This window comes from Lupinus angustifolius, chromosome LG05 (genome assembly GCF_001865875.1).
Source record: "Lupinus angustifolius cultivar Tanjil chromosome LG05, LupAngTanjil_v1.0, whole genome shotgun sequence".
In the NCBI taxonomy this organism is placed as follows: Eukaryota; Viridiplantae; Streptophyta; class Magnoliopsida; order Fabales; family Fabaceae; genus Lupinus; species Lupinus angustifolius.
Genome location: NC_032013.1, coordinates 10,235,757 through 10,262,437, shown reverse-complemented (window position 1 = coordinate 10,262,437; position 26,681 = coordinate 10,235,757). Strand labels below are relative to the sequence as shown.

General features: G+C 34.4%; 5 protein-coding genes across 5 annotated transcripts; 3 read left to right on the top strand and 2 right to left on the bottom strand.

Moving 5' to 3' along the window:
- On the top strand, positions 1,969-6,126 carry LOC109347724. Its single transcript, XM_019587744.1, has 2 exons — positions 1,969-2,622; positions 5,400-6,126. The coding sequence occupies exons 1-2, from the start codon at positions 2,008-2,010 to the stop codon at positions 6,039-6,041; spliced, it is 1,257 nt and encodes a 418-aa protein (XP_019443289.1). The 5' UTR covers positions 1,969-2,007; the 3' UTR covers positions 6,042-6,126.
- On the bottom strand, positions 10,148-13,343 carry LOC109347723 (LEAF RUST 10 DISEASE-RESISTANCE LOCUS RECEPTOR-LIKE PROTEIN KINASE-like 1.2). Its single transcript, XM_019587743.1, has 4 exons — positions 12,494-13,343; positions 11,936-11,971; positions 11,579-11,845; positions 10,148-11,299 (listed from the first exon to the last, which is right to left on the bottom strand). Exons 1-4 carry the CDS (start codon positions 13,260-13,262, stop codon positions 10,374-10,376), a joined length of 1,998 nt encoding a protein of 665 aa, XP_019443288.1. The 5' UTR covers positions 13,263-13,343; the 3' UTR covers positions 10,148-10,373.
- LOC109347722 (kinesin-like protein NACK1) lies at positions 15,144-20,433 on the bottom strand. Its single transcript, XM_019587742.1, has 15 exons — positions 20,303-20,433; positions 19,339-19,582; positions 19,154-19,243; positions 18,951-19,051; positions 18,730-18,846; positions 18,542-18,623; positions 18,391-18,458; positions 18,232-18,291; positions 18,025-18,149; positions 17,618-17,816; positions 17,393-17,503; positions 17,217-17,312; positions 16,189-17,136; positions 15,768-16,093; positions 15,144-15,588 (listed from the first exon to the last, which is right to left on the bottom strand). The coding sequence occupies exons 2-15, from the start codon at positions 19,577-19,579 to the stop codon at positions 15,261-15,263; spliced, it is 2,892 nt and encodes a 963-aa protein (XP_019443287.1). The 5' UTR covers positions 19,580-19,582; positions 20,303-20,433; the 3' UTR covers positions 15,144-15,260.
- LOC109346978 lies at positions 22,800-23,531 on the top strand. Its single transcript, XM_019586717.1, has one exon. It carries the CDS (start codon positions 22,800-22,802, stop codon positions 23,529-23,531), a length of 732 nt encoding a protein of 243 aa, XP_019442262.1.
- On the top strand, positions 25,225-26,681 carry LOC109346977. The gene is made up of 2 exons (XM_019586716.1): positions 25,225-26,338; positions 26,464-26,681. The coding sequence occupies exons 1-2, from the start codon at positions 25,225-25,227 to the stop codon at positions 26,679-26,681; spliced, it is 1,332 nt and encodes a 443-aa protein (XP_019442261.1).

The window sequence follows — 26,681 nt, the reverse complement described above, 5'->3', positions numbered from 1 at the left end:
GAAGCTGTCCACTTTATTAACATATAAAAAGTGCTTTAAGAAAACGTTTTGTAAACATTGATTCAATACATCCATTCATTTACCAGAAATTTACAATAAAAAACTCAATACCTCCATTCCAAAATACCTAGTGCAAAATTTTTAATACATAATTATAAAATAGGTAATAACAATGTTATAAAAACCGGTTTGTGCCGGACCGGTTTCAATATCAGTCATGCAATCATTCTGGTCAAAACTGGCCAAAATCGGTCATACCGGTTGATTTTCAATTGAACTGTACCGGTCATACCAACCAGTTTTTATTTAAAATTAATTATTTTTTAATGAAATTGAAAAATATTGATTTTTTATTGATTTTTTAACATTAATAATAATATATTATATTTTTATATTTAATTTCGCCGGTATGCAGTTTAATTAGTGAACCACCGTTTAAATTACTATACTAGTACCTAACTGATTTGATGACTGATACAATATTAACATCTGATAATAACACAGTTTTAAAAACAATCAAAAACTTACACCCCTAATTATTACCCACAAATGGATGTAGTAATTAATTACTCATATTCCTACTAAGTGTGATTATTATTTTATGGATATACTCATATACATAAGATTAATAATGAATTTAATCAATTCGACATTAATTCAAAGCTAGATTTATTATTTAGCTTTATAAATTTGGTTAAAAAATTTAAACTTCAACTAAAAATTGAGTTTCTTAAATAAACACATCGAACTTGAATCAAATAGTTTCTGAGTTAATTTGATTATATATAATTAATTTTAAAATATTTTATATTAATATATGAAAATATAATATATTTTTATATTAATATATGAATATAATATATTAAAATTAATATTTGTATACAATTTGATTCAACCGTCGCTTTCAAGTAAAGTTCCTGAACTGAGTTGGAAAATAGTTGGGATTGAAGTGTATTCATAGTGTCTATTCTATTTATTTGTGTTCACACTTACACACTTACCATAACTATACATTTTAGTATATATGGAGAAAGAGAAAATAACAATTACTATGATAGAACCAAAATGGAAAGAGAAATGACAATGATACAAAATGTAAGCATTAATAATTTTGTTAAAGTAGTTTTTTTAACCTTTTCCTTAAATAATATAGTCAATCATGTAAAAATGAACCGAGGAGTACAAAGATATGTAAAGCAAAAGTAATTGCTTTACTTAATACACGTTTCATAATAATTCTTTGATTCAACAAAAGAAAACCATTCATATTTTAGGAGGAAAAAAATGTATGTAAATTTTATACACTTTTATTTTATTATGCACTATTTATATTTATTTATTATTGATTTTTAAAAAAAGTAATCCAAATAAATAATATATAATATAATAACTGTATATTTATATTGAAAGTATATAAATATTACACTCTTTATTTTTATGTATTTATTAATTAATTTCAGCCTTTTATTATTCCATTTACGTGGTTGATACTTCAAAATCATTGAACCTTAAAGTGTAAAGTAATATATACTTTTTTTCAGTCCCACCTTAGGATAGGTGCAGGTACAAGTAGTGTAATATATACCTTATAAGTACAAATATATATGTAGTTTTAAAGTTTAATTACACATATATTTTATAATAGTTAATATATAAGAATAATTATTACACAAATATTAAAATACAAATTACAAATTTGTTGGTAGTTCAATAATTGAATTTTATTATAAAATAATAAGAAAAAGATTACTTATAATTCCAAATTAATAAAAAATATAATATACATAGAATATTCTTTATATATGAGTATTTATGAATATTTTTATCCTTCCTGTTCCTAAAAACACATATATAAATGATTATTTTCTTTGTGATGAATTCAAGTATAGTTTGTTTGAGTCTAGTTTCTACTTTCAATGGATTCTCTCCATTAATTACTCACCATCCAAAAAATTTCTCTGCAAAACTCATTCTTCTAATCTCATTCTTTGTCATAATAATATCACTATGAAGCATAAGGATCATGAACGTTTCATTACATCATCATTTCTCAACTTCTTCACTCATATTATAGGCTTTGGTTTTGGTTTACTCATTGGTATTTCACTCACTTCATATCTCAGCAAAACTTTCTCTCTAAACTTTCAAATCCAACAATTTTTACTCCCTTCTCTTGGAGCCAAACCACAACTTTCACCACCTTTGTCACCACCACCTCCTTCTATTATTCCAATAACCTCAACCAATGTTAGTGTTTTAGTGTCCAATAACAAAACAAAAGTTGCATCAAATACCAATGAAAAAAGGGTCATCAAAAAGTCCAAAACCAGAAAAGGGTTGAGTGATTTTTTGGAGCCTCCAATAGCCATGCATGATATGAGTGAAGAGGAATTGCTTTGGAGGGCTTCTATGGTTCCAAAGATTCAAAAAACACCATTCAAACAAACACCAAAAGTTGCATTCATGTTCTTAACAAAAGGTGCTGTGTTATTGGCTCCATTGTGGGAGAGATTTTTCAAAGGACATGAAGGTTTTTATTCAATATATGTCCATTCTGAACCTTCATTCAGTGAAACAGTGCCTCAAAGTTCAGTTTTTCATGATCGCAGAATCCCAAGCAAGGTTAGTATACACATGCCACTTAATTTTTTATGTTCACATTTCATTTAGTTGATCATAATTATAGTGTTTTTCCAATTATTAGATAATATGTCAGCCTCAGATCATCACAGTTATTCATATCCATAATGTATATATAATTATATCTTATGCATTGCCACTATAAAGTTTTTTTACCCATCATTAGTTTGTATTACTTTGATTTAGAGGACAATGATAATTAACATATAAATCATGTTGGATAATATAGAAATGGTTATAATATCTGTTTATACATGTTAAATATTTATATATTATATTTTTGCTGTTAGTCAATATACTCACAGGAGAATTATAAGTGATTATATTTTGCCACAAAACTAACATTATGACATAACTTATGTTATTAACAATTTTCTACCTTAATTTATCTTTAGGATTCCACCAATTCAATTAATTAACTTTAATACTTTGGTTGTCCATTTCCCCAAAATTCAAATGTGGAAAGTAATATGTTTAATATATAATTTTTCTATTCTATTAGTAGTCAATGATTATTAAGTAGATGATATGCTAATATTGTATTAAACTCATGTATTTTTTTTATATTTTTAAAGAATAAATAAATAATGGAAATATAATTTGTTTCATTTAAAATATATAGTTGAGTCAATAATTCAAAATCAGCATAATATTCTATAGCATAAAATCTCCCCCATTGATAGTTTAGGTAAAGAATCTGTTGAATCTCTTTTATATTCTATATTGACTATGTATTTAATATTTTATTTAAAACTCCTTCTAAATATATATTAAACCCCTCATTTTTAATATAAAATTACCTTTTTTTTCTTTTCATTTTTTACATATTGACTAACATTTTTTATATAATTCTGGCCTCTGTAAAATCTTCATCTTACCAATGTTTTTAACATTAGATGCATAACAATAGTACAGAAGCTAAAAACTTATAGTTCCCAATTCCTAAAATAAAACATTTCAGAAAGTAGGTTCTGATTATGCCTTTGATGTCAAATATTAAGTTTACCTGAACTTTTTAGAAAAAAGTTCACCTGAATATAAGCATTATTTAATGGTTATTACATGTTTGTTCATATCTTATTTGATTTGTGTGACAACCCAGCCATTACATTGCTGTATTATTTAATATACATGGATTTCTTTTTAAATATAAGTTATATAAATGAGTGGTAGATAATATATTATCTATGTATAAATTTTTAGGCTGATAATATATAGATATTATATTCATCAAACTTTTCAAGTTATGTATAAATATGAGTCTTCTTATCTCCAATGGACCTTGTTCCTCTATGTTATATCATATTTTTTGGTATGACTAAGGGTATTTTCTTATATTTTTTGGGTAAGAAACTCTAATCATATTTGGGGTTCTTGGTTGTCTTTCTCAACAAGTGTCGTTTATAGGAATCAAACCATCAATCTTAGGGATCTAGTATAGTCTTACATCACTAAACCAACATCTTATTGGTACAATATATCATATATTTTTATATTAAAAATAGCAAATTGCTAAGTTGAGAAACACATGTCTGCATGAACTTGAAACATCAAAATTTGTAGTAATGAATAAACTTTCTACAAATGATATAGTTTTATCATTACAATGAATCTTCGGAATCATGAACTGCCTTATTTTAGTGTTATATGTACTCTAGTCTTTATGGTTGCTTGTAAAATGAGGTGGCTTTGACTAGTGAGATTTTTCATTTTTTCTTTTCCAAAATTGATATCTCATTGTCTAATGAGACTAACATTATTAACATACCATATATAGAAGGTAAGTGAAAATTTAAAGAAAAACTAAGAGATCCACTGAATCTATATAAGCATATATAGAATATTAGAATGTTTCACATTATTTTTGGTTGCTTCCAGAATTGGGCTGTTAGTGCAAACTGTTCCATACTTTCCTTTCATTCTACTCCTTTTACACTTTCCAGATCCAAGAAAAAATTCTATTCATCTCCATTTCATAAAAACTCACTTTTCTTCACCTTCTCAAATTAACCTTTCATATTTCTTTTCTTCTGATACTTTATCTCTCTCATTCAAAAACGAATATATATATATACTATATACTTTAGAAGAAATTTTTTGATAATTTCTTTTTTACAGTGCAATAATGTCAATTAAAGAATTGTTCATACATCAGCAGCAAATAATTGAAGTCTAATCTTATGTACCCAAAAAATGACTCTTGTCTTTGTGCTGTAGAATGTAGTAAAACAAATTGTATATGTCATATTTCCTAACAAGTGTCTTTCACATATTTATGTGCTTGTACTTGAACCATTTTATATTAATGGTCCAGTAATCTCAAATTTTTGTCCCATGAAAATAAATCGATCTTTCATGTAAATGATCTATATGCATGCATTGGTTGGTGTAAGTGATTTTTTATTTTCACTAGTACTTCTAGTTCTTGGTCTTATTTTCACCCAATTGCATTAATTAATATTTCAAATTTTACCATACCATCTAAATTGATTATAATATTGTTGTTTAGCGAGTATCCGTAATAGCAATGCAACTGTAGTTGCGATAGTATCGACTATATTTTCTCGCAATTGCAGTAAGCTTAACGTATTTTCTTCACAACCATATCTAAAAACACTGATTTAAAGTTACATTCAATATTAACATAAATAATATCAACTACTAAACTTTGATATATTTGATCTTCATTTGAATCAGTCTAAACATAAACTCCTCCTAAATTATGATTAATGAGTTTGATTTGATTTGTTAACATGCAGGAGGTAAAGTGGGGAGAGAATAGCATGATAGAAGCAGAAAGACGTTTATTAGCCAATGCACTTCTTGATTTCTCAAACCAACGCTTTGTTTTGCTCTCAGAATCATGCATACCCTTATTTAATTTCTCGACAATATACACTTACCTTATAAACTCAACCAAGGTCTATGTTGAAACCTTAGATGTAAAAACTAATGTAGGGCGTGGTAGGTACAACTCTAACATGATGCCTCAAATTGATCTTTCCCAATGGAGGAAGGGCTCCCAATGGTTCCAAATCGACCGTGAACTCGCCATCGAAATCGTCTCCGATGAGCTATATTTCCCCGTGTTCAAGAATCATTGCAACCCTCCTTGCTATAGTGATGAACACTACATACCAACAATGGTTAATATTAAGTTTTTGATGAGGACTGCAAGCAGGACTTTAACATGGGTTGATTGGTCAAAGGGTGGTCCTCATCCATCAAAGTTTATAAGACCAGATGTTACAATTGATTTTTTGAAGCAACTTAGGCATGGAAGTTCATGTGACTATAATGGACAAACCACTAATATTTGTCATTTGTTTGCAAGAAAGTTCACACCACATGCTTTGGATAGATTGCTAAGGTTTGCTCCAAAGTTAATGCAATTCAATTGATTTTTTGCTTATGCACATACTTATTTCTTTTTGATTGAGTATATTCATTTTTTATATTAATAAATTTTGGTACCAAACATTTGGCCCTTCATCAACATTTTATTATAGGTTCATTTTTTACGATATTATTTTTGATTCGTTATGATTCATTACGATGTATTTATTTTTAAGTTTGTTAACTATGTTTGTAATTTGACATCGATAAAAAAAATACATGTCAATATTGGTGGGGGTGTTTGCAAGGAGGACAATATATTGTAGGCCTTCATCTCTTCCTCATACATGTATTTTAATATTTCTTCTAGGTTTTATATGTTGTGGAAATTATATTGACTCTTGCTTGAAATCCTCAAGCATAAATAACTTTTGTAATCCATAAATATATATGAGTTATTTTTGTGTGTTGTGGTTTACCATTCTTATTTTAAGAGTAATTTTCAATATTCATATTTTGTATATTATTTTCTTTCACCAATAAGAAACTAGTAGTATACCTATGTATTTGTATAGGCCATTTGGAACTAGTTTTAAAAATATATTTAATATTTATGGTTAAGTAAAAGACCTAAGTTGTTAGTTAAATAGAGACATGTATTAGTTTAATAATATAATATAAATATTGAAGTTGTATTTCGTATGAGTGAAAACAACAAATAATCATGTAGATTAAAATAAGTATAATATAAAAACAAAAAATAGATATAAACGAAAAATTTAAAGTGATAAATTTTAATGACATAACTAACATTGTTCATATTGAATCGGAATGAATTAAACTTCAGTTCAAAATCTTTGTTTCTACATAATTGTTTGTAATTCATTACATGTGAGGACATTGGATAATAAACAGATTAGTGCGAAAGTTTCTAGCAACTAAAAATGTGAAAAACAACAAAATTCAAGGAACATAAATGAATGCACAAACTAAGTTTACAATATACATAACGACAAAATCTATAAAATCTACCATAATTTGTAAATCTTGATGGCAAATTAGTTGTTGTATTTTGGATTCTAGACTCTACTACACCATCATTACATTTCAAGATGTACATTTATGTGATTTTTTATATGGGTGGGTAGTTTTATATGGATCAATTAACTTTGTGGAGGGAAGTGCGGAGAATTTGGAAAAATACTTGAAGGAAGTTATTTTGTGTGAAGAAACTTATTTTGTAATTTATCATATGCATGAAAATATTTTTGAAAATAATTAAAGGAAGTTATTATGTCTGAAAAATCTTATATGATCTTAAAACTATTAAAATAACACTTTCAAACATCAATATCTTAAGCATATGTCTCATACTTGTTTTCTTTCTTCACGAGTTCCATTTTAGTTCCAAATATTATTGAATAACTTTACGTGGTTATTTAATAGTCTAAAATATAATGATTTCATTGTTACCTTGTTAGTGGAAACTTGGAAGATAATTTATTCTCCTTAATATGATAATGATTTAATGTAGTCTAGATGGTTACAATTGTCCAATATCAAAATAGTTGATGAGCTTTAGACATAACATTTTAGTCATTAAAAAGCAAATTATTAAAAAAATTAATGAGACAAGGCTTTTCATTTGTGACAAATGAAATAATAATAAGTAATTATATGTTCAACAACTAACATTCAATCTCACCTATATATATGTGTATAGTTACATTATAAGGCTAGACTCAGATTTATTTATTGTTCTTCTGTTTTTATATAATAACTATTCTTATTTAAATCACTCAATCAAATCTTCATAAATATTAACTAGAATTTTTTGTATTGGAATATTCTTTTTCTCTCGTGTGATTTCTATTACTACCCTATGCACAAAGCAAATTTAATTTGGACCCTCTCCATATATAATTTCAAAGGCTCCCATTTATTTTAATAATAATTTTAAGTATTTCGTTAACTTATTCCTATTTTATACTTGTACAGTTGGTTCCATATCCCTTTTCTCTTATATTATTATTATAATTCAGTCTGATTGAGATTCTTTTAATTTTTTGGCTACATTAAATGAATAAACATATATCCTCTTATTGATAATGCTTGGTCTCTTTTTACTTTTTAGAGCATTTCTTCCATGGTAACCACTAACCAGTGGCTTTTTAATAACAGTATATTGTTTGCTAATAATAAAAATGTATTAATTTTCAAGTTCTCAAATAGATGTCACTTCTTAATTTTCTTTGGAATAAAAAATATTAGATCTCTTTGACTCATGGGAGGCCTTTTGAATTTTGAATAAAAACATAAAATAATTTTAATTATTTCAATATAATAATATTTTAAGAAATATTTTTTCTGATTAAACTAAATTATTCTTAATTTTTAGAGTCAGTGTACAAGTATATTTCCAATAAATATCCTTAGTCAAGTATTTATTACTCGGTAAAAAAATTACAGATTAATATCCTCAGTATTATTTTTTAGATAACATTATATTACTTTTGATTTTTGGCTTGAAATATATAATTATCATAAAAATTGTTAGTTAATTAGATAATGTTTGTTTTATCTTATACGTTTCGGTCTTTCAAGATTTTCGTGCCTATTAAATTTGTATCTAAAAAAATAATTACCAACTTACTTCCTAATTTTCTTCTCTGTGACCAACAGACTCCCTCTACCCACTGTCTCTTAACAATACTTTTTGTGAAATTTGTTTTTCATTTGATGGGACTACTTGTATTATTACGTGTAATTTTTCCAAATTTGTCCGAGTCAATAAAAGGTGCAAAAATAATTTTTCAAACAGTTGTTTCAAAATAATTAAAAATGAAAAATAAAATTAAGGATCTTAATTTTTTTTGTTTCCTACCTGTATCCTCGCAATGGAGGCAATCCTGGCTAAGCTGCGAACATACGTGGGGCTAAGTCTTCCAGCAGACATTTTTCAATCCACAAGACTCAAATCTGAGACCTTGCTTAAGAGGAATCAAACATGTACCACTTGAACCAACGTTCGTTGATTAAAGATCTTAATTTGAGAAATTATAACTTTCGTTTCAATTTAAACGTGAGTGTTTTAAATATAATAAATGGTTTTTTTTTAAGTAATTGCTTCCTCAATTTTAGTTTTTTTATTTATACATTTCTATTGGTCTGATTGCTAATTTGATTTAAAGGCTACTCTTGAAACTGAATGAATGAGAGTCTGAACAGGTGGAAAAAAATATAACACTATTCCAATATTTTATTTTATTTTCTAATCCAAAAAAAAATGGATAGACATTATATTGATATCTTTCATATAGATAATTATTAATTATATGAAATTATTCGATCTAACCGTTTAATTGATTTAAACATAATACAAATTATATTCAGGTTTCATGTCTGAGGTTGGGGAAGAGTGATATATATGTTAGAAGGCAGCATGAATTGCATGGAAATGCCACCAAAACCTGTTATGTCCTCTCCAACTAGATCAATGCCTGCCTCTATTCCATTAGTTACAACAAATGGACAAGTGAAAATGCACAGTTATAATGATTCATCTATTTTGTGATTGTACAATTGTAGTTTACTTCATTCCTGATTTTTGGTTTTGGTTTGAATATCTTCTACTTGCAGAACCTTCCATGATTTGAATAATATCATTTGAAATTTAAAAATAATGCAAAGGCAATCATAAATAATATGAATGCTTGAAATTAAAAGGAAATGTAAGAATAAGAAGGACAACCCTTCCTTTACTTCTATCCTCAACTGTGCTCTTTTTCTTACAAAGATGCTACCTAACCTCTGTTAATTAACATGATGACAACAAAGTAAAGGGTTCAATTCCTGGGAGCGATACTTGTTGGAATAGTCAGCCACGAACCGAAAATGATTAGTTGAAGTTCCCCAATTTCTTCTTTGATTCTTCAAGAGTGTCTTCCTTTTCTAGCCAACTTATTTTTCCTAACTCATTCTTGTTGCTCTATATTTGCACCAAAATGTCTTCTATAAACACTCCACTCAGTACTCTTTAAGTCTTAACAAACCACCCAATATAAAAATCAATCACTAGTGGAACCATGAAGTTATTAAAAAAACAATTTAAGCACTGTTGAAACAAAAAATCAGAAGAAAGAAATTAAGTCATCTTATCTGAACTTGAAACTGATAGAAAAGAATTAATAATACAATGATCATATAACTATTAAAAGGTTGATATTTCATAACCAATGTACCTTTATCATCTATGTACATCTCATTCTTAAAGTCATCAGCATCAGTACATAACAGAACTTAGGCTATAACTGGGTATATGCTACCTATTTGATTCTATCAATGCTATAAACTAAGAATCTCAGATATGGTAAGGTACTGAAATGTGAAAGGACCACTTATCCACTAGCATTTGGTGTTGTCGATTTACTCGCGGCATTCGAATCCGGCGATGGAGGAGGTGGATCATCCTTGAGCAACACAACATCATCATTTGCTGAGATATCCAACACCTCAGGTTGGCTTTTTTTATGCTGGCCATAACTTTGTATATCCAAGAGAATTTCCACTACTTCTTCCATAGAAGGTCTCATATCTTTGGAACTCTGCAAGCACCTAAATGCTAACTCAGATACACCATTTACCATTTTCCTTACTTTGAAATCTGATTCAAACCCAAGTTTTGGATCCACTAGTTCATGCAGTGCTTGATTTTGAATCTTGTTCATAGCCATGTTTGATAAATTGATTTCATGCCTATGCCTTGTGATATCAACAGCAGGCAAGGATGATATAAGTTCAATCAACACTACCCCAAAGCTATATACATCACTTTTATTAGTAAGTTGGTAACACTCATGGTACTCAGGGTCCACATAACCCGGAGTCCCTTGTGGAGCTGTTGAAATATGAGTAACATGGATCGGGAAAAGGCGCGATAGGCCAAAATCAGCTACTTTGACACAAAAGTGATCATCAAGAAGAATGTTATTGGTTTTCACATCTCTGTGGATGATGTCAGAAGCATGAAGATATTTCAATGCACTTGCAGTGTCAATAGCAATTTGCATTCTAATATGCCAGGGTAGTGCACCAGGTTTGGTTTTTCTACCATGGAGATGATCGGCAACTGTTCCATTAGAAATGTATTCATATACAAGAAGAAGTTCACGGCTGCGGTGAGAAGTGCATCCGAATAGAGACACGAGATTTGGATGGTGAAGGCGAGTTAAGATCTCAACTTCGTTCATGAATTGCGCAACTCTCCTGTAATTGTTCTCATACAACCTCTTCACTGCAACACAACGCCCATCACGGAGTTGGCCTATGGGAGAAACACAAAGAATACAGGAATCTCTGTTAGTAATCAAAGAAATCAAGTTAGATCAAACAATTATCATTGGGTAAAACGTTCTATATATTCAAGTGTGAAGTCTCACATTAGATATGAGGGGATAAGTGAAAGAGTTTATAAGCAGAAAAGGTCCATGAAACTATTGTCTTTAAGGTTTTGGTTCATGACGTAGAATCTGACATAATAAAACTAACAAATCACACATGATATAACATGCTAATTGATACAGCAAAGGATGCTTGTGTTTACCATAATACACTGTCCCAAAGCCCCCATCTCCTAATTCTCTGGCCGAGTCGAAGTTGTTTGTGGCTTCTTCAAGTTCATCATAGGTGAAAACATGGACTCCAAAGTACTGACTTCCCTTATTCTCAGGGTCTTTTACTAAAGATGGATCAGAAGTAGAGAAACTCTGAGATTGTATATGTGACACAGTGTAATCATTCTTCTTTCGGAGTTGATAGAAATAAATGGCTATAATCACTACAAATACTCCAAACACAACAGCACCAACACCTAAAGAAGAAGCATAGGAAATTTTTCAAGTAACATATTATACTAATGAAGTATGTTGCATCACAAAATAATGAAAAATGGAGTTAGTACCTATAGCAATTTTCCTTTTCAAATTCAATGGATTGCCTGCAATAGTTAGCATTGAAAGAAAATATGAGTTATTGCATTTATGAGGCACTCTTGCTGAATGTTTATGTCAAGTCAAAGAGGATATGCTACTTGAAGCAAACAAACATAAACATTTACTGAACTATATATACACTGAAATCATACAAACTAACAAAAGTTAACTATACCATGTAAACTTTAAACATGAAGAACACTCGATTTAAGCGAATAATTGTGTAATTAGGAAGCTCGAACACCTTTGAGTGTCAGACACATACCAATTCTGACACTCTTCCGAATCGTATCTAACACCCTCTTCAGGTGTCTGAATTAAGAAAACAACATTTTTCTATTGGCTCAGATATCTACTGAACAAAACTTAGACACTTAATTGACACATCAAAACCGCTATACACCTTCAAAGACATTGTCAAAGAGACAAGACAAGTATCATAGGAAACTAATCTTAAACAAGAGACAGTTGATGATTGCATCAAAGAACAGCAAATGTCATTATCAGAATATTTTCAAATATGTTACCATGTCCACAACTTTTAAGGTAAGTCTTATCCTTGCAGAAGCAGAGGAACATATCACCATCAAATCCACACCTTCCACCACTTTTCTCACAATACTTGCAATCAGGTGCAGTCCAGTTCAAAAGAAACCCCATCTTCAAAATCTCAGTGTAATTCATTCTCAACAAACTTGTGAAGTTAACATTAGCATTCATGTTCAATGGCACATTAACCATAAACTGACACTCATTCAAGGAGTAGTTTTTATGCTCCAATGCCTCCTTATGAAAAACAGCAAAAGAATAATGTGTAGCATTTTTAGCACAGTCTAAATCATATGTTGGATAATCTATAGGTTCTGTTGTACAGTTATAGAAGAAAGAGAGATTAGAATTCTCAGAACTAAAGGTAAATGGAGAATGATCAAGGGTATAGTTATACATAGGAGTAGGACACTTATCTTCATAGATAGCAATATTGGTCACAGAAACTGAAGAGTTAGGATAAAAAATATCATTTACTATAAAGTCATAACTAGAAGTTGTGAGAATTGGATTATAGTTCTTGCAAGTGATTTCAAAGTTAGGATAGCCACAAAAAGGATCTTGTTGATAAGGAATCCAAAAGGGGTAACTTATGTTTGGGCCATTACCACAACTTTGAGGTGTGCATGCCTTATATTTAGGATTATCAGATTGAACAATGGTAGCCATGAATAAGAGAATGAATAAGGTAATGGTTATAATGTATGGTTGATGTTTATTGTAGTGCATGGAGATTTGAAGGATCATTTTGGTGCTTGAGATTTGAGAAGGTTGAAGAGAGGAAAAGAGTGTTTGGAAGGGGTGGGTATGGGAGAAGCTTTTAGACCTTAGAGAAAAGTTCCTATATGTTGGTAGGTATCTACAACATCCTTCACAAAATCATCCATTACAAAATACGTCATAATACTCTATCACCAAAAATGTTGATTTTAAATCTTTTCTAATGTCGATAATTTTTTCTTGACATCCCTCTTTATATAGAAATTGAACTAACTTCCGTTCGATCTGAGTTTCTAACGATTTTTTCTATATATTTCTTAACATTTATCATTTTTTTTTGTAATAGGACCTATTCAAAAGGTTGGTAGGTATGTATTGTGGAAAAATGTTATGTTACTTTATTTATAATGGGGTTGATGATTGGTGTTTGAAAAGATAGAGTAAGAGAAAGCAAAAGTTCATGCAACAAATATGGAAATATGAGAAGTAGGCCAACTCCCCATCTTTGTTTGCTAACTATGGAGTTTTGTTTAAACTTATTTGAGAATTTGTTTAATATCAATTAGTTGTAATTAGATTTATAGCTCAAACTTTTTTCACTACTTCCTTATTACTCTACTCATAATACACTCATAAAATTGGTTAATAGTATCATCTTTTTTCAAAGTTTATATCACCAATGGGATAATTATCTCCTATTCAAATAATAATATGTATTTTACCAAAAAAAACTTTTCACTATTCAATTATAAATTAATTACAACAATATCTACTAAATCAAGTTTATAAAACTCAGGTGTAAAAAACAAAATAAATAATCACTTTCATCCTAGATAGCTCTTCACTTTAGTCACGAGAAATAAAAAAATAATATTTAATCTTTAAAAGTATAACGTATAAATTATTTATTCATCCACTAGAGACTAAATTGATTTTCATGAGATTCACTTGCATAAATTAAAATAGTTAAATATTTAGTTTTTATCTCTTAAAGAACTAAAGTAAAGGGTATATCAACTTAGAACCAAACTTATTATTTACTTAAAAAGGATCCCAAACCTTAATATCCATAATGGAAAGTAGGTGTTTTTGTAGTCTTATAGCAAGTGACCATTATAAGAAGTCAAAAGTTGATATCCACAATGGAAAGTAGGTGAAGTACCTTGAAATAAAAGTCTCCTAACTCCAATTCTTGCTGTTATATTATATTATATATACAAAAACAAATACTATTGAGAATAATGATACCATCATCCCCAGTAATGCTGACATCTCAATGATACTGCGTATATATGCTTCTATACCATGCATGATGGTGTAATAAATTAGAAATCAAATAGGGAACAATTTCTATGTTGGTGCTTCTCTAGTTTAAAATCCAAATCAGCATCCATGAAATATTTTTATCCTATGGTGAACCCATTACTCCTATTCCTACACAATATGAGTAGGAGTTAAATCTACATCAATGGCTCAGTTATAACCTCATGAAGCAATTTAGTGTTTTAAATTATGGTCTATAATGATAATTAAAATTTTCATTGCTAAAGTGCTTAGCGCTTGATCCTTGATACTGTTTTTAGTCCTTGAACTTCTTGATGCACTATAAGCTTGCAAGGATCTCTTCTCGAGTTTTCCAAAAGCTTACCATCTTGATATTGTTCTTCTTAGGTCGAGTATATTTAAGTCTTTCTCTTATCTTAATCACATATTGACTACTCTACAAAATATAATTTGCTTCTACCCAAAGTTAGTCCAATATCTCAATATAACATCATTATGCATGATGATATATATGTATGCATATATATATATATATATAATATTCGGATGTGACATAAATAAACTTGTACTCCATATATTAACACAAATTGCATTCTTTTATAAACACCATACAATCCAATGGGATTAGTTTACTAGAGAATGTTTTTTGCCCAAACAATCATTTAGAATTGAGTAAAAGCTCCAAAGTTAATTTCCATCTACAAGATTCTAATGTTACTAAATTTACAATCATAAAGTTTATTACAAATTAAGCAAATTTGTGATGGGATTCCAACCCATTAACCATGGCCTCTTATCAGATGGAAGCACAAAATTCAACTCAAACATCTCCTTTGACATGTTTCCTCCTGTACAGAAACCAACAAGCTTTGCAACTATTTCAGCACTCTCCTGCACATGCCTAGGATCATGAGGATCTGTCCAGAGCTTGTTCACAAATTGCAGCCTCCTCTGCTTACCATCAAGAGGGACATCCCATTTGATATATAATGCATCCCTCTCTTCCGGAGTCAAACGTGATGTCAATCTCTTTGCAAGGAATTCTCTTTCTCGTTTCAAGGCTCGCATACTGCACGTAAAATTTACATTCAAAAGGCGTTTGGAAGAGCTTATATAGAGTTATTTAAGCTTATGAGAATAGTTATGAATCAACTTATAAGAAAAGCTTATGACAATTTTTGTTTTACCCAAATATGCACTCTAAAAATTTTCATTCAGTGATATAGGAAAATGTATATAGGAGAGAACCTTGATGACAGCGAGACGGTAGGTTCATCACCGACATGAGGAGCTGGGCTTGCATTCCCGATTTCTGCTAGGTGTTGTTGCAGCCATGTCAAACGCCTTAGTTCAACTTCCATGTATATTTCATCTGCTTGGTCTCCCTTGAATAGCAAGTAAAACTGGGTCCTGTGAATAATGGAGACATAACATACATCCCATAATTCGATGATCTGCTGCCGCTGCTCTTTAAATGTTATTTGCCATGAAACCTGGGATTCCTCCGGTTCACCAGAGTACTCTTCACTTCCTATGTCTTGGCCATTTGCCTCATTTGCTTCAAGCTCAAGCACCTACATGAAAGGACATAAATAAAAGCTAACGAAAATACACGATCTGAAAAAACTGCATTGGCAATTGCAAGCAGAAAGATTTTATATATATATACCTGGCAAACAAGCAACTGCTTTTGGTACTGCAGCTTGGCAACTCGTTCTTTCAATTCTGTGACATATGCTCGTATGCTTCTTACATTCTCCTCTGCTGCATTCTGGAACATTTTCTGCATTTTCTTCATATTAACTGAACTACAGCGTCTATGGCCTGGAGTATTTTCCTTTGATGATACATCTCCACCATCCTCACTCTTTGATGGAGTGTCCTTCTCAGACTCTGGCAGAGTCTCAATTGAAACAGTATCATCATTCACCTCGGGGGCTTTATTTTCAATCTCGGATTCCAAAACTTGCTGTGTAGTTGATAATGGAGAGCAGGGAGATCTCAGAAAGTTTGGTCGATTGACTGCATTACTTGAAGACAAAGGAAGCAACTTCTTCCTTTTGTGTTCCTTTTTATGCTTGGGGGATGCTTCACTGGTTATCTGTTGAAAATTGTTCGGCAGAGACATCACTAACTTGTCTATCGACCTCTGAACATTTTCAAGCTGCTGTTCAAGATTTGCGATGGTGCTTCCCTGTGAATGAAGTCTCGTAATCTCTTCCTTGAGATTAGCACTCACACTCTTGTGTACAGAAACCATGTTTCCAACTTCAACTTCCTTTGGTGCCGGCCTAACAAAACGCATTTCCCTTATTTCAGCTTGCAGCTTTGCAATTGTCTCAGCTGCATCTTGGTTACCCAGTCTATGACATGCCACTTCCTTTTGTAATACTTCCAAAGCTCGATTGGCTTCTTCACCGAGCTGCTCTTGGAGGTGCTCAAGTTTACGAATTTCATGCATAAGGGTAAAAGGAGCAGTAGATGACTGCCTCATAGATTGTCTTAATGTGGTGTTTCTTACTCTCTCAGAGCCTAGCTTGGGTTTTGGCAATGCTGCACCAGCGAATGAGAGGCACTTCTTGACTGGCAGATGTTGTGATTCAAGTTGGTTTGAGACCTGAAGTACAAAAATATCGTCAAGTCATTTGAAATGAATCAGGAAGAGAGAAAGCAAGAGAGAGGAAAGAAATGAGAGACCTGCTGCTGGTCATCCTGAAGCTTTCTGCGTAACTCATCAACCTGAGCCTGTGCAAGATCTCTCTGGCGTCTCAGTTCTTCTATTTCCATTTCCATCTGAGCACGATTAGGTAACAACATTTAGTATTATACAAAAATACTTGTTCCTAACTGTCGGTTTTTTAGTTCAAACTTACCTGCTGAATTTTCCAATCCTTTTCTTTAGATGGATCAGGAGTGCACAGCTCTGCTTCCAGCCTCGCTACTTCCTTTTGCAAATGTTTAACTAGCTGCTTTTCTGAAACGACCTACACAGAGAATTTAAAAAGAAAGAAATCATGTTTTTTTGTTCTAATGATTTTTGGGAAGCATGCATTTTTTTAAAATTGTCAAAGTGATTATTATGAACCAGTAGTAGTTACCATGTTAACTTGAGCATTATTTGTTACTTCCTTTGCCCGGGTAGCAAAGAAGAGAGTGTTACGCGATTGCTCTACATGGCTTAGGGCTGGACTTAACGTACATATGATGGCAGTGCGTGCATTCCCACCAAGGGAGTGTTGTAATATACGTGTGAGCTTTGAGTCTCTGTAGGGTATATGACCGCTTCTTTTTCCAACACTGCATATGATGATATGAAAACAAGCTATTAGAAGAGGGGACACTCAATTATATCAGAAGAGGTGATTTCTGCCATTATAACAATCCAATCTATCTAATCTACAATGTTATAATTTATAAATTACATATACAATGAACTACGTGAAGGTAATTTAAGCTGAGTCATAACGTAAATTGTATCATAAAAAGGTAAACATTAGATTCTGACCTGAGCTTCCTGATTACGGTTGTAAGAGTCATCAAGCTAAGGTTAATATGACAACCTTCTCTAAGCCTAGTGCCATCTGCCTGTGTCTGTGCAGCCCTCTCGCTTCCGGCCAGATCAACAAAGTTCTGCATATTCACATGCGTTTGTTATAGTCAATGAGAACTAAACTATCCAGTTAAAAGTAGATAAGTAAGAGGTTTTATTTACCAGGGTTGCAACAAAAGATCTCACACAATCGGCATTTTCACGCTGAGCACTTTGAATTGTCTGCAATATACATGTTTCCCTACCATATTAGTTATGAGAGGGGAAGAGATAAAAATTCATTTTCTGTGAGTTCTAGCGAGTAATTGTACTATCACTAACCAGTCTTATTATCTGGTGAGAACGTGAGCTGTTATCATTTAGTGCAGTTTCGCCGACCTGCCTTTGAGCTGCCCAAAAAAATGGAAGTTCTTAAAAATTTCGGAACAAGGAAACAGATATATACTTCATGCAAGCTAGGAGATCTTCCTACCTTCACAAATAGAAATCAAATGTCTCAAATGTTTGTCATCTTTTGCTGTTTCTTCCACCAATTTCTCCACCACAGTACCTTTCTACATTATACGCATGATAATAAATATGAAATTCCAAATTACTCAATAGCGAAATACCGAATTGCATGGTAGAAAACTTTAAATGAAAAACATTTTGATAAATTACCTCAGGATCATCTAGAAGCTTCAAATTGCGACCAGATTCTGAATTTAACAAGTCCCTAACATTCTCATTGTATATTTCTAGTCCAGATATTTTTATTGTGAAATTTCTTTCCGGAGTCTGCAATGATGTTGATTGAAATGATTATAGTAATTACAAAATTGAAACCCAATATAATACTTTATAGCATAAACTAAACTAAAGTAGGTATCAGAAAAACTTACATTCATTATATGTTCATAGATATCGTTGACCGCCTTTTCCGTTATTCCTCTCATTGTGTATGTCTTTCCACTACTAGTTTGTCCATAAGCAAAAATAGTTGCTGCAATAAAAGAAGCATACAATCATTATGTAATTCAGAGAGTTACTAACAAAAGCACAAATCATAAGATACATCAGGGAATAAAAATATAAAAACGTTTACAATTAATGCCCATCAATGCAGATAATGCAACATTCTTCACTCCTTCTTCATATACTGACTCAGTTAAACAAGCAGGGCCAAAAACTTTATCTGCAAGGCGAAAGAAAACCAATGTTAGCAAACATTAAAATATGATGCCATAAATCTTATAAAATGTAAAAAAGGTGAACAATTCTTTATGATACCAAAAGTAAATGATGCCGGTTGAGCTGCACGTTCATGCGAGGGTGATTTATACACGATTGTATAATCGTCGACGCAATCCCATGCCACCTGATCTTTAGCCAATTGCTCCCTTCTGTTTAAAGGCCTTAGCCTTACTGTAACCACAATTTTCTCCTCCCTAACTCTAGGCCCTCCGGGGGTTGATACCGGTGTCCTATCAATCTTTGAAGCTGGTGTTCCAGGTGTACTTCTCACAGTCATATTCTAGAGAAATCATAGTGAGGGAAATTATTAATAGTGGAACAAATTTTATGAAATGGAAATTCTTCCAACAATTTGGTTCACTGCGCTTTAATTTGTACAAGATCAAGTGAAATTGATTTCAATTGTGACATGACTCAAATAAAATACTAAGCATAAAATTTCAGCTTTTGTAAATAAACTTCTAAAGGATCATATTGTGAAGATTTTATTAAAATAAATGAAATTGATAGATTCAACAATTTCACATGCTTTAGGTGATAACATGGTATTAGTTTACTTCAAAATGACCAAATGCAAAGATAAATTAAGAAAAAATCCAAACCCAAAATGCACAAAATCAAAATAATAGTAACAATAAACAATGGGTCAGGAAAAATAGTAAAAAACGAACATGATTCAATTTTTAAGACAAAAAATCTCCAGAAAGGAAAGATTTTTATCACACTATTGGGTGTTAACTTAACTTTGAGCCTAATTTTAAGCATTATATTAAACTGGGCAACACCATAAAATAAGAGAATAAATTATAAATATAAAAGAACATATATAAGACATTCTAAATCCCTAAATGGAAACCTCATTAACAGATCAAAAAGTCCAAAACTAAAATCAACAAAAATAAGGAAATGGAATCAGCTATTCATTTCAATGTTGGGTTCAATCACAAGTTGAGTAATTTCATTAAACTCAGATCAAATCAAAGAAACAAAAGCGATGTACCTGCAATTAGGGCAAAAATCTAGAGTGTGAAAATGGGAAGAAGAAAAAAAATATTTTGAAGCGTAATTGGTGATTGAATAGTAAAGATGATTGAAAATGAATGAATGGGTATTATTGGAGTGTGTGTGAAACGCGACTACTTCATTTGAAATTTTGAGGAAGAGATATTCTAACGGCTAGTTTTATGTTTGTCTTTTTTTGGTTACTTTAATTATTTTAATAATTCTTTTGTCGAACGTTTCCATTTGCCAGTTAATCATTGACAGAGACTTAAGTGGAGTGGGACCCAGGTTTTGAATTATAACGTTTTTTGTTTCTTTTTCCTGTCACATTTTTTATTTTACTTTATCTAATTTAAGCTCTATTTTTCTCCTGCCACTAGAAAGACAGAAAGGGGATGAGATTATTGTTTTGTTTTTTTTATTTCCTCAATTTCATAATATATGTTTTCTAGACAAGATAATAATTTATTTACAAGAGTTTATAAACAATTTAGTTTAGTGGCGTAGGGTACCATTTGATCCGTTCAAGCACCTAAAAGAAATTTGGTCTATTTCTATTCAGTGGTGGATCATCATAAAATAAGAGCACCTCGCTGTGCCCGTTCACAACATAGGTATTCCAGATATTGTGTCTTGAGAGGTGGATAAATATATCTATTAGTTAAACCAAAAGATTAAAAATTCAATTCCTAGAAGTTTATTGAGGAGATCAATTACATACCCAAAATGATTAGTTGTTTAGTAGGAGATATCTTTATTATATAAAAAATTATTATTAAAATGGTGGAATTGCTCATTATATGATTTAGACATGGAAGATGTGGTTAAAAGTTCAATAAAAATAGTACATAAAAACAATTAGGAAATACTCATATATCAATATTTTATTGATAAATATGTTTAATAATATCATGACATCAAAATTTGATTGTTGTTACTTTGTCATATTTTCTTACCCCTTTGTAGGAGACTAAAAGTTTGTCAATTGTAATGGAATGTAAGCATTCTATTAACTCATCTATACAGTACTTCTTTATATTTCAATTATATTAAGCATTAAAACTATTGGAGTTTTTTTAATGTTGAAACATTACTGAAATTCCAATTTTTTCCTTCATAATATTCAATAAATTAGAAGACAAAACTAGATTTTTAATTAGCAAGATAATATTAAAAAATATAAGTTATATTTCACCATCGCTTACTATATTTTATATTAGGGATTAAATATCACTCTTAAAAAAGCTCATCTAAGTTAATTAGATCATTTTTTGGTAATACATCAAAAGATTAAAAACAACTAAGGCCTTAAAAATGAGGTTCCTACAACAGTATGTGCCTAAGCTCATGAGGAAGTGATTCAATTACTATAAAATTAGAAAGAAAATCAACTCTCTTCTTTGTTAGATAATCATAATTGTTCCTACCCGGCGATTCCAGGGCCCACATGCTTGGTCACTGAGGTAGATCTCGTGTGGTTGGCCAACAAGAGTTGACCCTGGAGACACTCCCTGGCACGCCATCCGTACCTCACCAACTCACCTGCCAACACTGCAAAACGGCTACCAAACCGGCCACAGGCTAAAAGACAAGGTAGGGCAGAGTACGGTCCTGGCAGACCGCCTGACACGGAAAAAGCAGCCCCCGACAATACTCTTGGTCGGCTACGTACTACGCTACCTGCCAAAAGCCTAAAGTCAACTCTCCCCCTATAAATAGAAGTCTCTACCAACAGGAAGTATTTTAATCACTCTACTCTCTAGCATTACTTACTTTATTGCTCTCTCCCTTCATATTCTGATATTCTCATATACTTCACCCAAGTTCATATATTGACTTGATCGTCGGAGAACCTTTTCAGGTACCTCCCCCGGCGGGTCCAGCTCTTCCACATCATCCTGCTACACTCACGCTCTTCCTCCTCTTCACCATCTGCAACCGATCAGCTACCGTTCCATACCTTTGTGTTCTAGGAAAGAACATTGGCGCCGTCTGTGGGGACTCACACCATGGTGACTACCAGAAGCCGAGCTCTATCTACCAGCCAAGTCGACCCTGCCCCAAGTACCCTTCCCCCACCAAGACAACCATCCCATCAAGCCAGCCGAAGTCATCATACCACACCAGAACAACAACCAACCACCCAACACCTCCTCCAGATGCTGGAACGCCAAGAGCGGCTCATCTAGCAACAGGCCGACATAATACAAGAACTTCGCCAATCTAAGGCAAACCCTAGCGATCACTCGGAGCGCCCAATTCACAAAAGTAACCCTGAAGAGTCAGCGAGCGAATCCCACCTACTATCCCAACCAATCCCGCACCACTCCTGCGGTGCTAGACATCCATTTACACATACCATTATGGCCTACCCATTACCCTCACACTTCACCCACCCCACAAATATGGACCAATACGATGGTACGGCGGACCCCTAGGATCACCTTGACGCTTTCGAGGCTTCCATGTTATTTCACGGGGCGACCGACCCAATCATGTGCAGAGCCTTCCCCCTGACTCTTAAAAATGCGGCTCTACAATGGTTCACTCGTTTGGCTCCAAACAACATCAGCACATGGGAGACTCTAGCTTTAGCCTTCAACACAAGATTCACGGCAAGCAAAGAGCAACCCAAGTCGTCATACACGCTGTCTGGCATTCGCCAAGGACCTAATGAATCCATCCGGGCGTATCTAGATCAGTTTAATACCGAGGCCATGAAGGTACGTACTTTGAGCCCTGAGGTCGCGGTGCACGTCCTCGTTATGGGACTTCAAGAAGGTCTCTTCCGCACAGAGCTAGCCAAGTACACCGACCTTACAATGGAAGACCTCCGCTCCAAGGCCCAACAATTTATCAATTTAGAAGAAACCCACCATATCCACACCTACACCGAACCCCAAATACATCACCCCTCACGGGAAGCCAAACGGCCAAGACTCCACGACCTACCCTCACAACCTAAAAAGGCCAAATACTCCACATATACCCCTATGAACGCCAGCCGCTCAAGAATTCTACAGGAGGTCCTCTCCACCCACCTCGTCCAACTTCCCCGCCCACGCCCTACCAAGCTAGGCCCACAAGACCGCTCCAAATACTGTGATTATCACAGTATGTTTGGCCACCTGACCAATGATTGCTCACAACTCCGTGACACCATCGAGGATCTCATCCAGGCCAGTCATTTACAGCGGTTCATCGCGGGCTTGGAACAACGTCGGTGATCGCCACAGCATCGTCGACCCGAATCGTCGAAAAGGCGATCCCCTCCACAATTTCAGCAACGACGCCCTACCCCACAACCTCAAGCGGATAGGCACCATGCAGACAACCAAAGGCCGAGGAGCCCAGTTGACATTAACACTATTTCAGGAGACTTTGCCGTCGGAGGCACCTCCAGGGCCGCCTAGAAGAAGTATGTGCGGGAGGTAATGCATGTCGCCGCCAGGAGCTCCCAGCAGGGATAGAGCTACAAATCTGCACCCCCGATTACATTCGACGACCGTGATTATGAAGGTGTCGTCCGAGGGCACGATGACCCCCTCGTTATCACTGCCAAGCTCAATAACAAGAAGGTTAGCCGCCTATTCATTGATCAGGGTAGCTCAACTGACATTATCTTCCAGGATTTGTTTGAGAAGATGGAACTCCATGACCGCGATCTCCTGCCATATGATGGGCAATTGGTCAAATTTTCCGGTCAAGGAATCACCCCCAGGGGGTATGTGGAGATTTGGCTAACGATCGGCGACCACCCTTTGAGTAGGACGATCCAGACAAAGTTCTTGGTAGTCCAGTGCGATTCAGCGTACAACGCCATTATTGGCCGACCAACTTTGAATAGGATTGAAGCAATCGTCTCTGCGCCCCACCTATGCATGAAGTTCCTCTCAATTAGCCTCCAAGTCTGCACAGTGAAAGGGGATCAACACTCAGCTCGCAGTTGCTATCAGATGAGCCTCCGCCCCCACTTCAGCAAACAGCACGCACCCCCCTCCAAAAGACCTCGGGGCGTGCATATGGTAGAACTGGATGTCCGGGCGGACGAAGGAGACTTTCGACCACAGCCAGAGGGGAAAAAACAACTTTACAGTTGGGCCAATCCTCAGGACAGGTAGTCTATCTTGGCAGCACCCTTCCGCCAAGCCAAAGGTTGAAGCTAGAGGCATCTTTGAAGATGAACCAGGACCTCTTCGCCTGGTCAGCAGCAGACATGCCTGGTATAGACCCTTCCTTTGTTTGCCACCGGCTAACGACAAAACAAGGTGCTAAGCCTGTGGCGCAAAGAAGGCGAAAAATGGGGACCGACAGGACCAAAGAGGTCGCCTTGAAGGTTGCTGAGTTGCTAGAGGCAGGTTTCATCCGCGAGATCACCTACACCACTTGGTTGGCGAATGTTGTGTTAGTAAAGAAGCCTTCTGGGAAGTGGTGGATGTGCGTGGATTACACGGATCTCAATAAGGTATGCCCTAAAGACCCTTATCATCTTCCCAATATTGACCATTTGGTGGATAATTCTTCAGGCTATCAATACCTATCCTTCATGGACGCATATTCCGGGTACAATCAGATTCCGATGTACCCTTCCGCCTACTGATCAGGCCGCCTACTGCTACACCGTCATGCCTTTTGGGTTGAAAAATGCTAGGGCGACTTATCATAGAATGATGAGCAAGGTGTTCCTGGCAGATTGGAGACCACTTGGAAGTTTACATGGATGATATGATCGCCAAAAGCCTCCCCGGTGAAGATCATATATCCATTCTGGAAAATATTTTTCAACAACTCCGCAAGTACAACATGAGGCTCAATCCAGAAAAATGTACCTTCGGGGTGGAAGCTGACAAGTTCCTTGGTTTTCTTCTGACTAGTCGAGGGATTGAGGCGAATTCGTGAAAGTGTCAAGCGATCATCGACATGAGGAGCCCCCGCACAGTCAAAGAAGTTCAACAATTGAATGGGCGACTAGCTGCGTTGTCCAGGTTTCTCCCGTCCGCCGCCAAACACTCACTTCCCTTATTCCAGTTGTTGAAGAAGAGCAAGAGGTTTGAATGGTCTGACATCTGCGAAGTGGCGTTCAACATTTTCAAACAATATTTGGCCGCCCCTATTCTCTCCAAGCTAGTGCCTAATGAGGTTTTATACGTGTACTTGGTCGTGTCCGATGAGGCAGTCGCAGCCGTGTTGATCCGAGAAGCGGCAGAAGGACAAAACCCTGTCTATTTCACAAGCAAAGCCCTGCAAGGCCCAGAACTGAGGTATCAGAAGCTGGAAAATGTGGCTTATGCATTGTTGACAGCCACACGAAGGTTACACCAATACTTCCAATCTCATTTAACCGTTGTCAGAACCAACCAACCAATCAGGCAAATCTTGCATAAACCAGAGTTGGCTGGGCGGATGATCACGTGGTCAATAGAACTCTCACAATTTGACATCCGTTTCGAACCTCGCACGGTCGTCAAGAGCCAGGTCCTGTCTGATTTCGTGGCCGAACTTACTGCACCAGAGGGCGACCGAGAGCAAGTATGGACTATCTTTGTCGATGGGTCTTCTAACCCAAGAGGCAGCGGGGCTGGAATTCTGCTGGAGGATGGGCAAGGGATAACCATCGAGCATTCCCTCACCTTCACATTTCCAACCTCCAATAACCAGGCAGAATATGAGGCTTGCATCGCCGGATTACAGCTAGCAAAAGAGGTGGGCGCCCATAAGGTATTGATTTGCAGTGATTCCCAATTAGCTGTTTCCCAAATTACAGGTGCATACCAGACCAATGATACCCTCCTTGGGAAATATCTGCTCAAAGTAAAAGAACTCATGGCCGACTTCGATGAAGCAACCATTCAGCATGTGCCCCGTGAAAGCAATGTCCGGGCAGATATCTTGTCCAAACTCGCCAGTACCAAATACCCCGGAAACAATCGGTCCGTCGTCCAGGGCACAGTCTACCACCCAAGTGTCATGGCAGTGGAACAAGTGGAGATCCCAGACAATTGGACATGCCCATTCATCCGATACATCCTCCATGGTAACCTGCCCTCTGATTTAAAAGAGAAACAACGGTTCCTCAGATGTTGCTCCTAATACACTCTTGTCTGGGGGACACTGTATCGGCGGGGATTCACCGCCCCTTGTTTAAATGTCTTGGTCCAGAACGGGCGGATTATGTCTTTAGAGAAATCCATGAAGGAAGTTGTGGGCATCACTTAGGCGCCGCTTCACTCGCCAAGAAGGTATTACGTGCTGGATACTACTGGCCCACAATGGAAAAGGACGTCGCAGACCTCACTCGAAAATGCACTCGTTGCCAACTTTTCGCTGACTTCCACAAAGCCTCGCCAGAGGAATTAACCACAACACAAGCGCCTTGA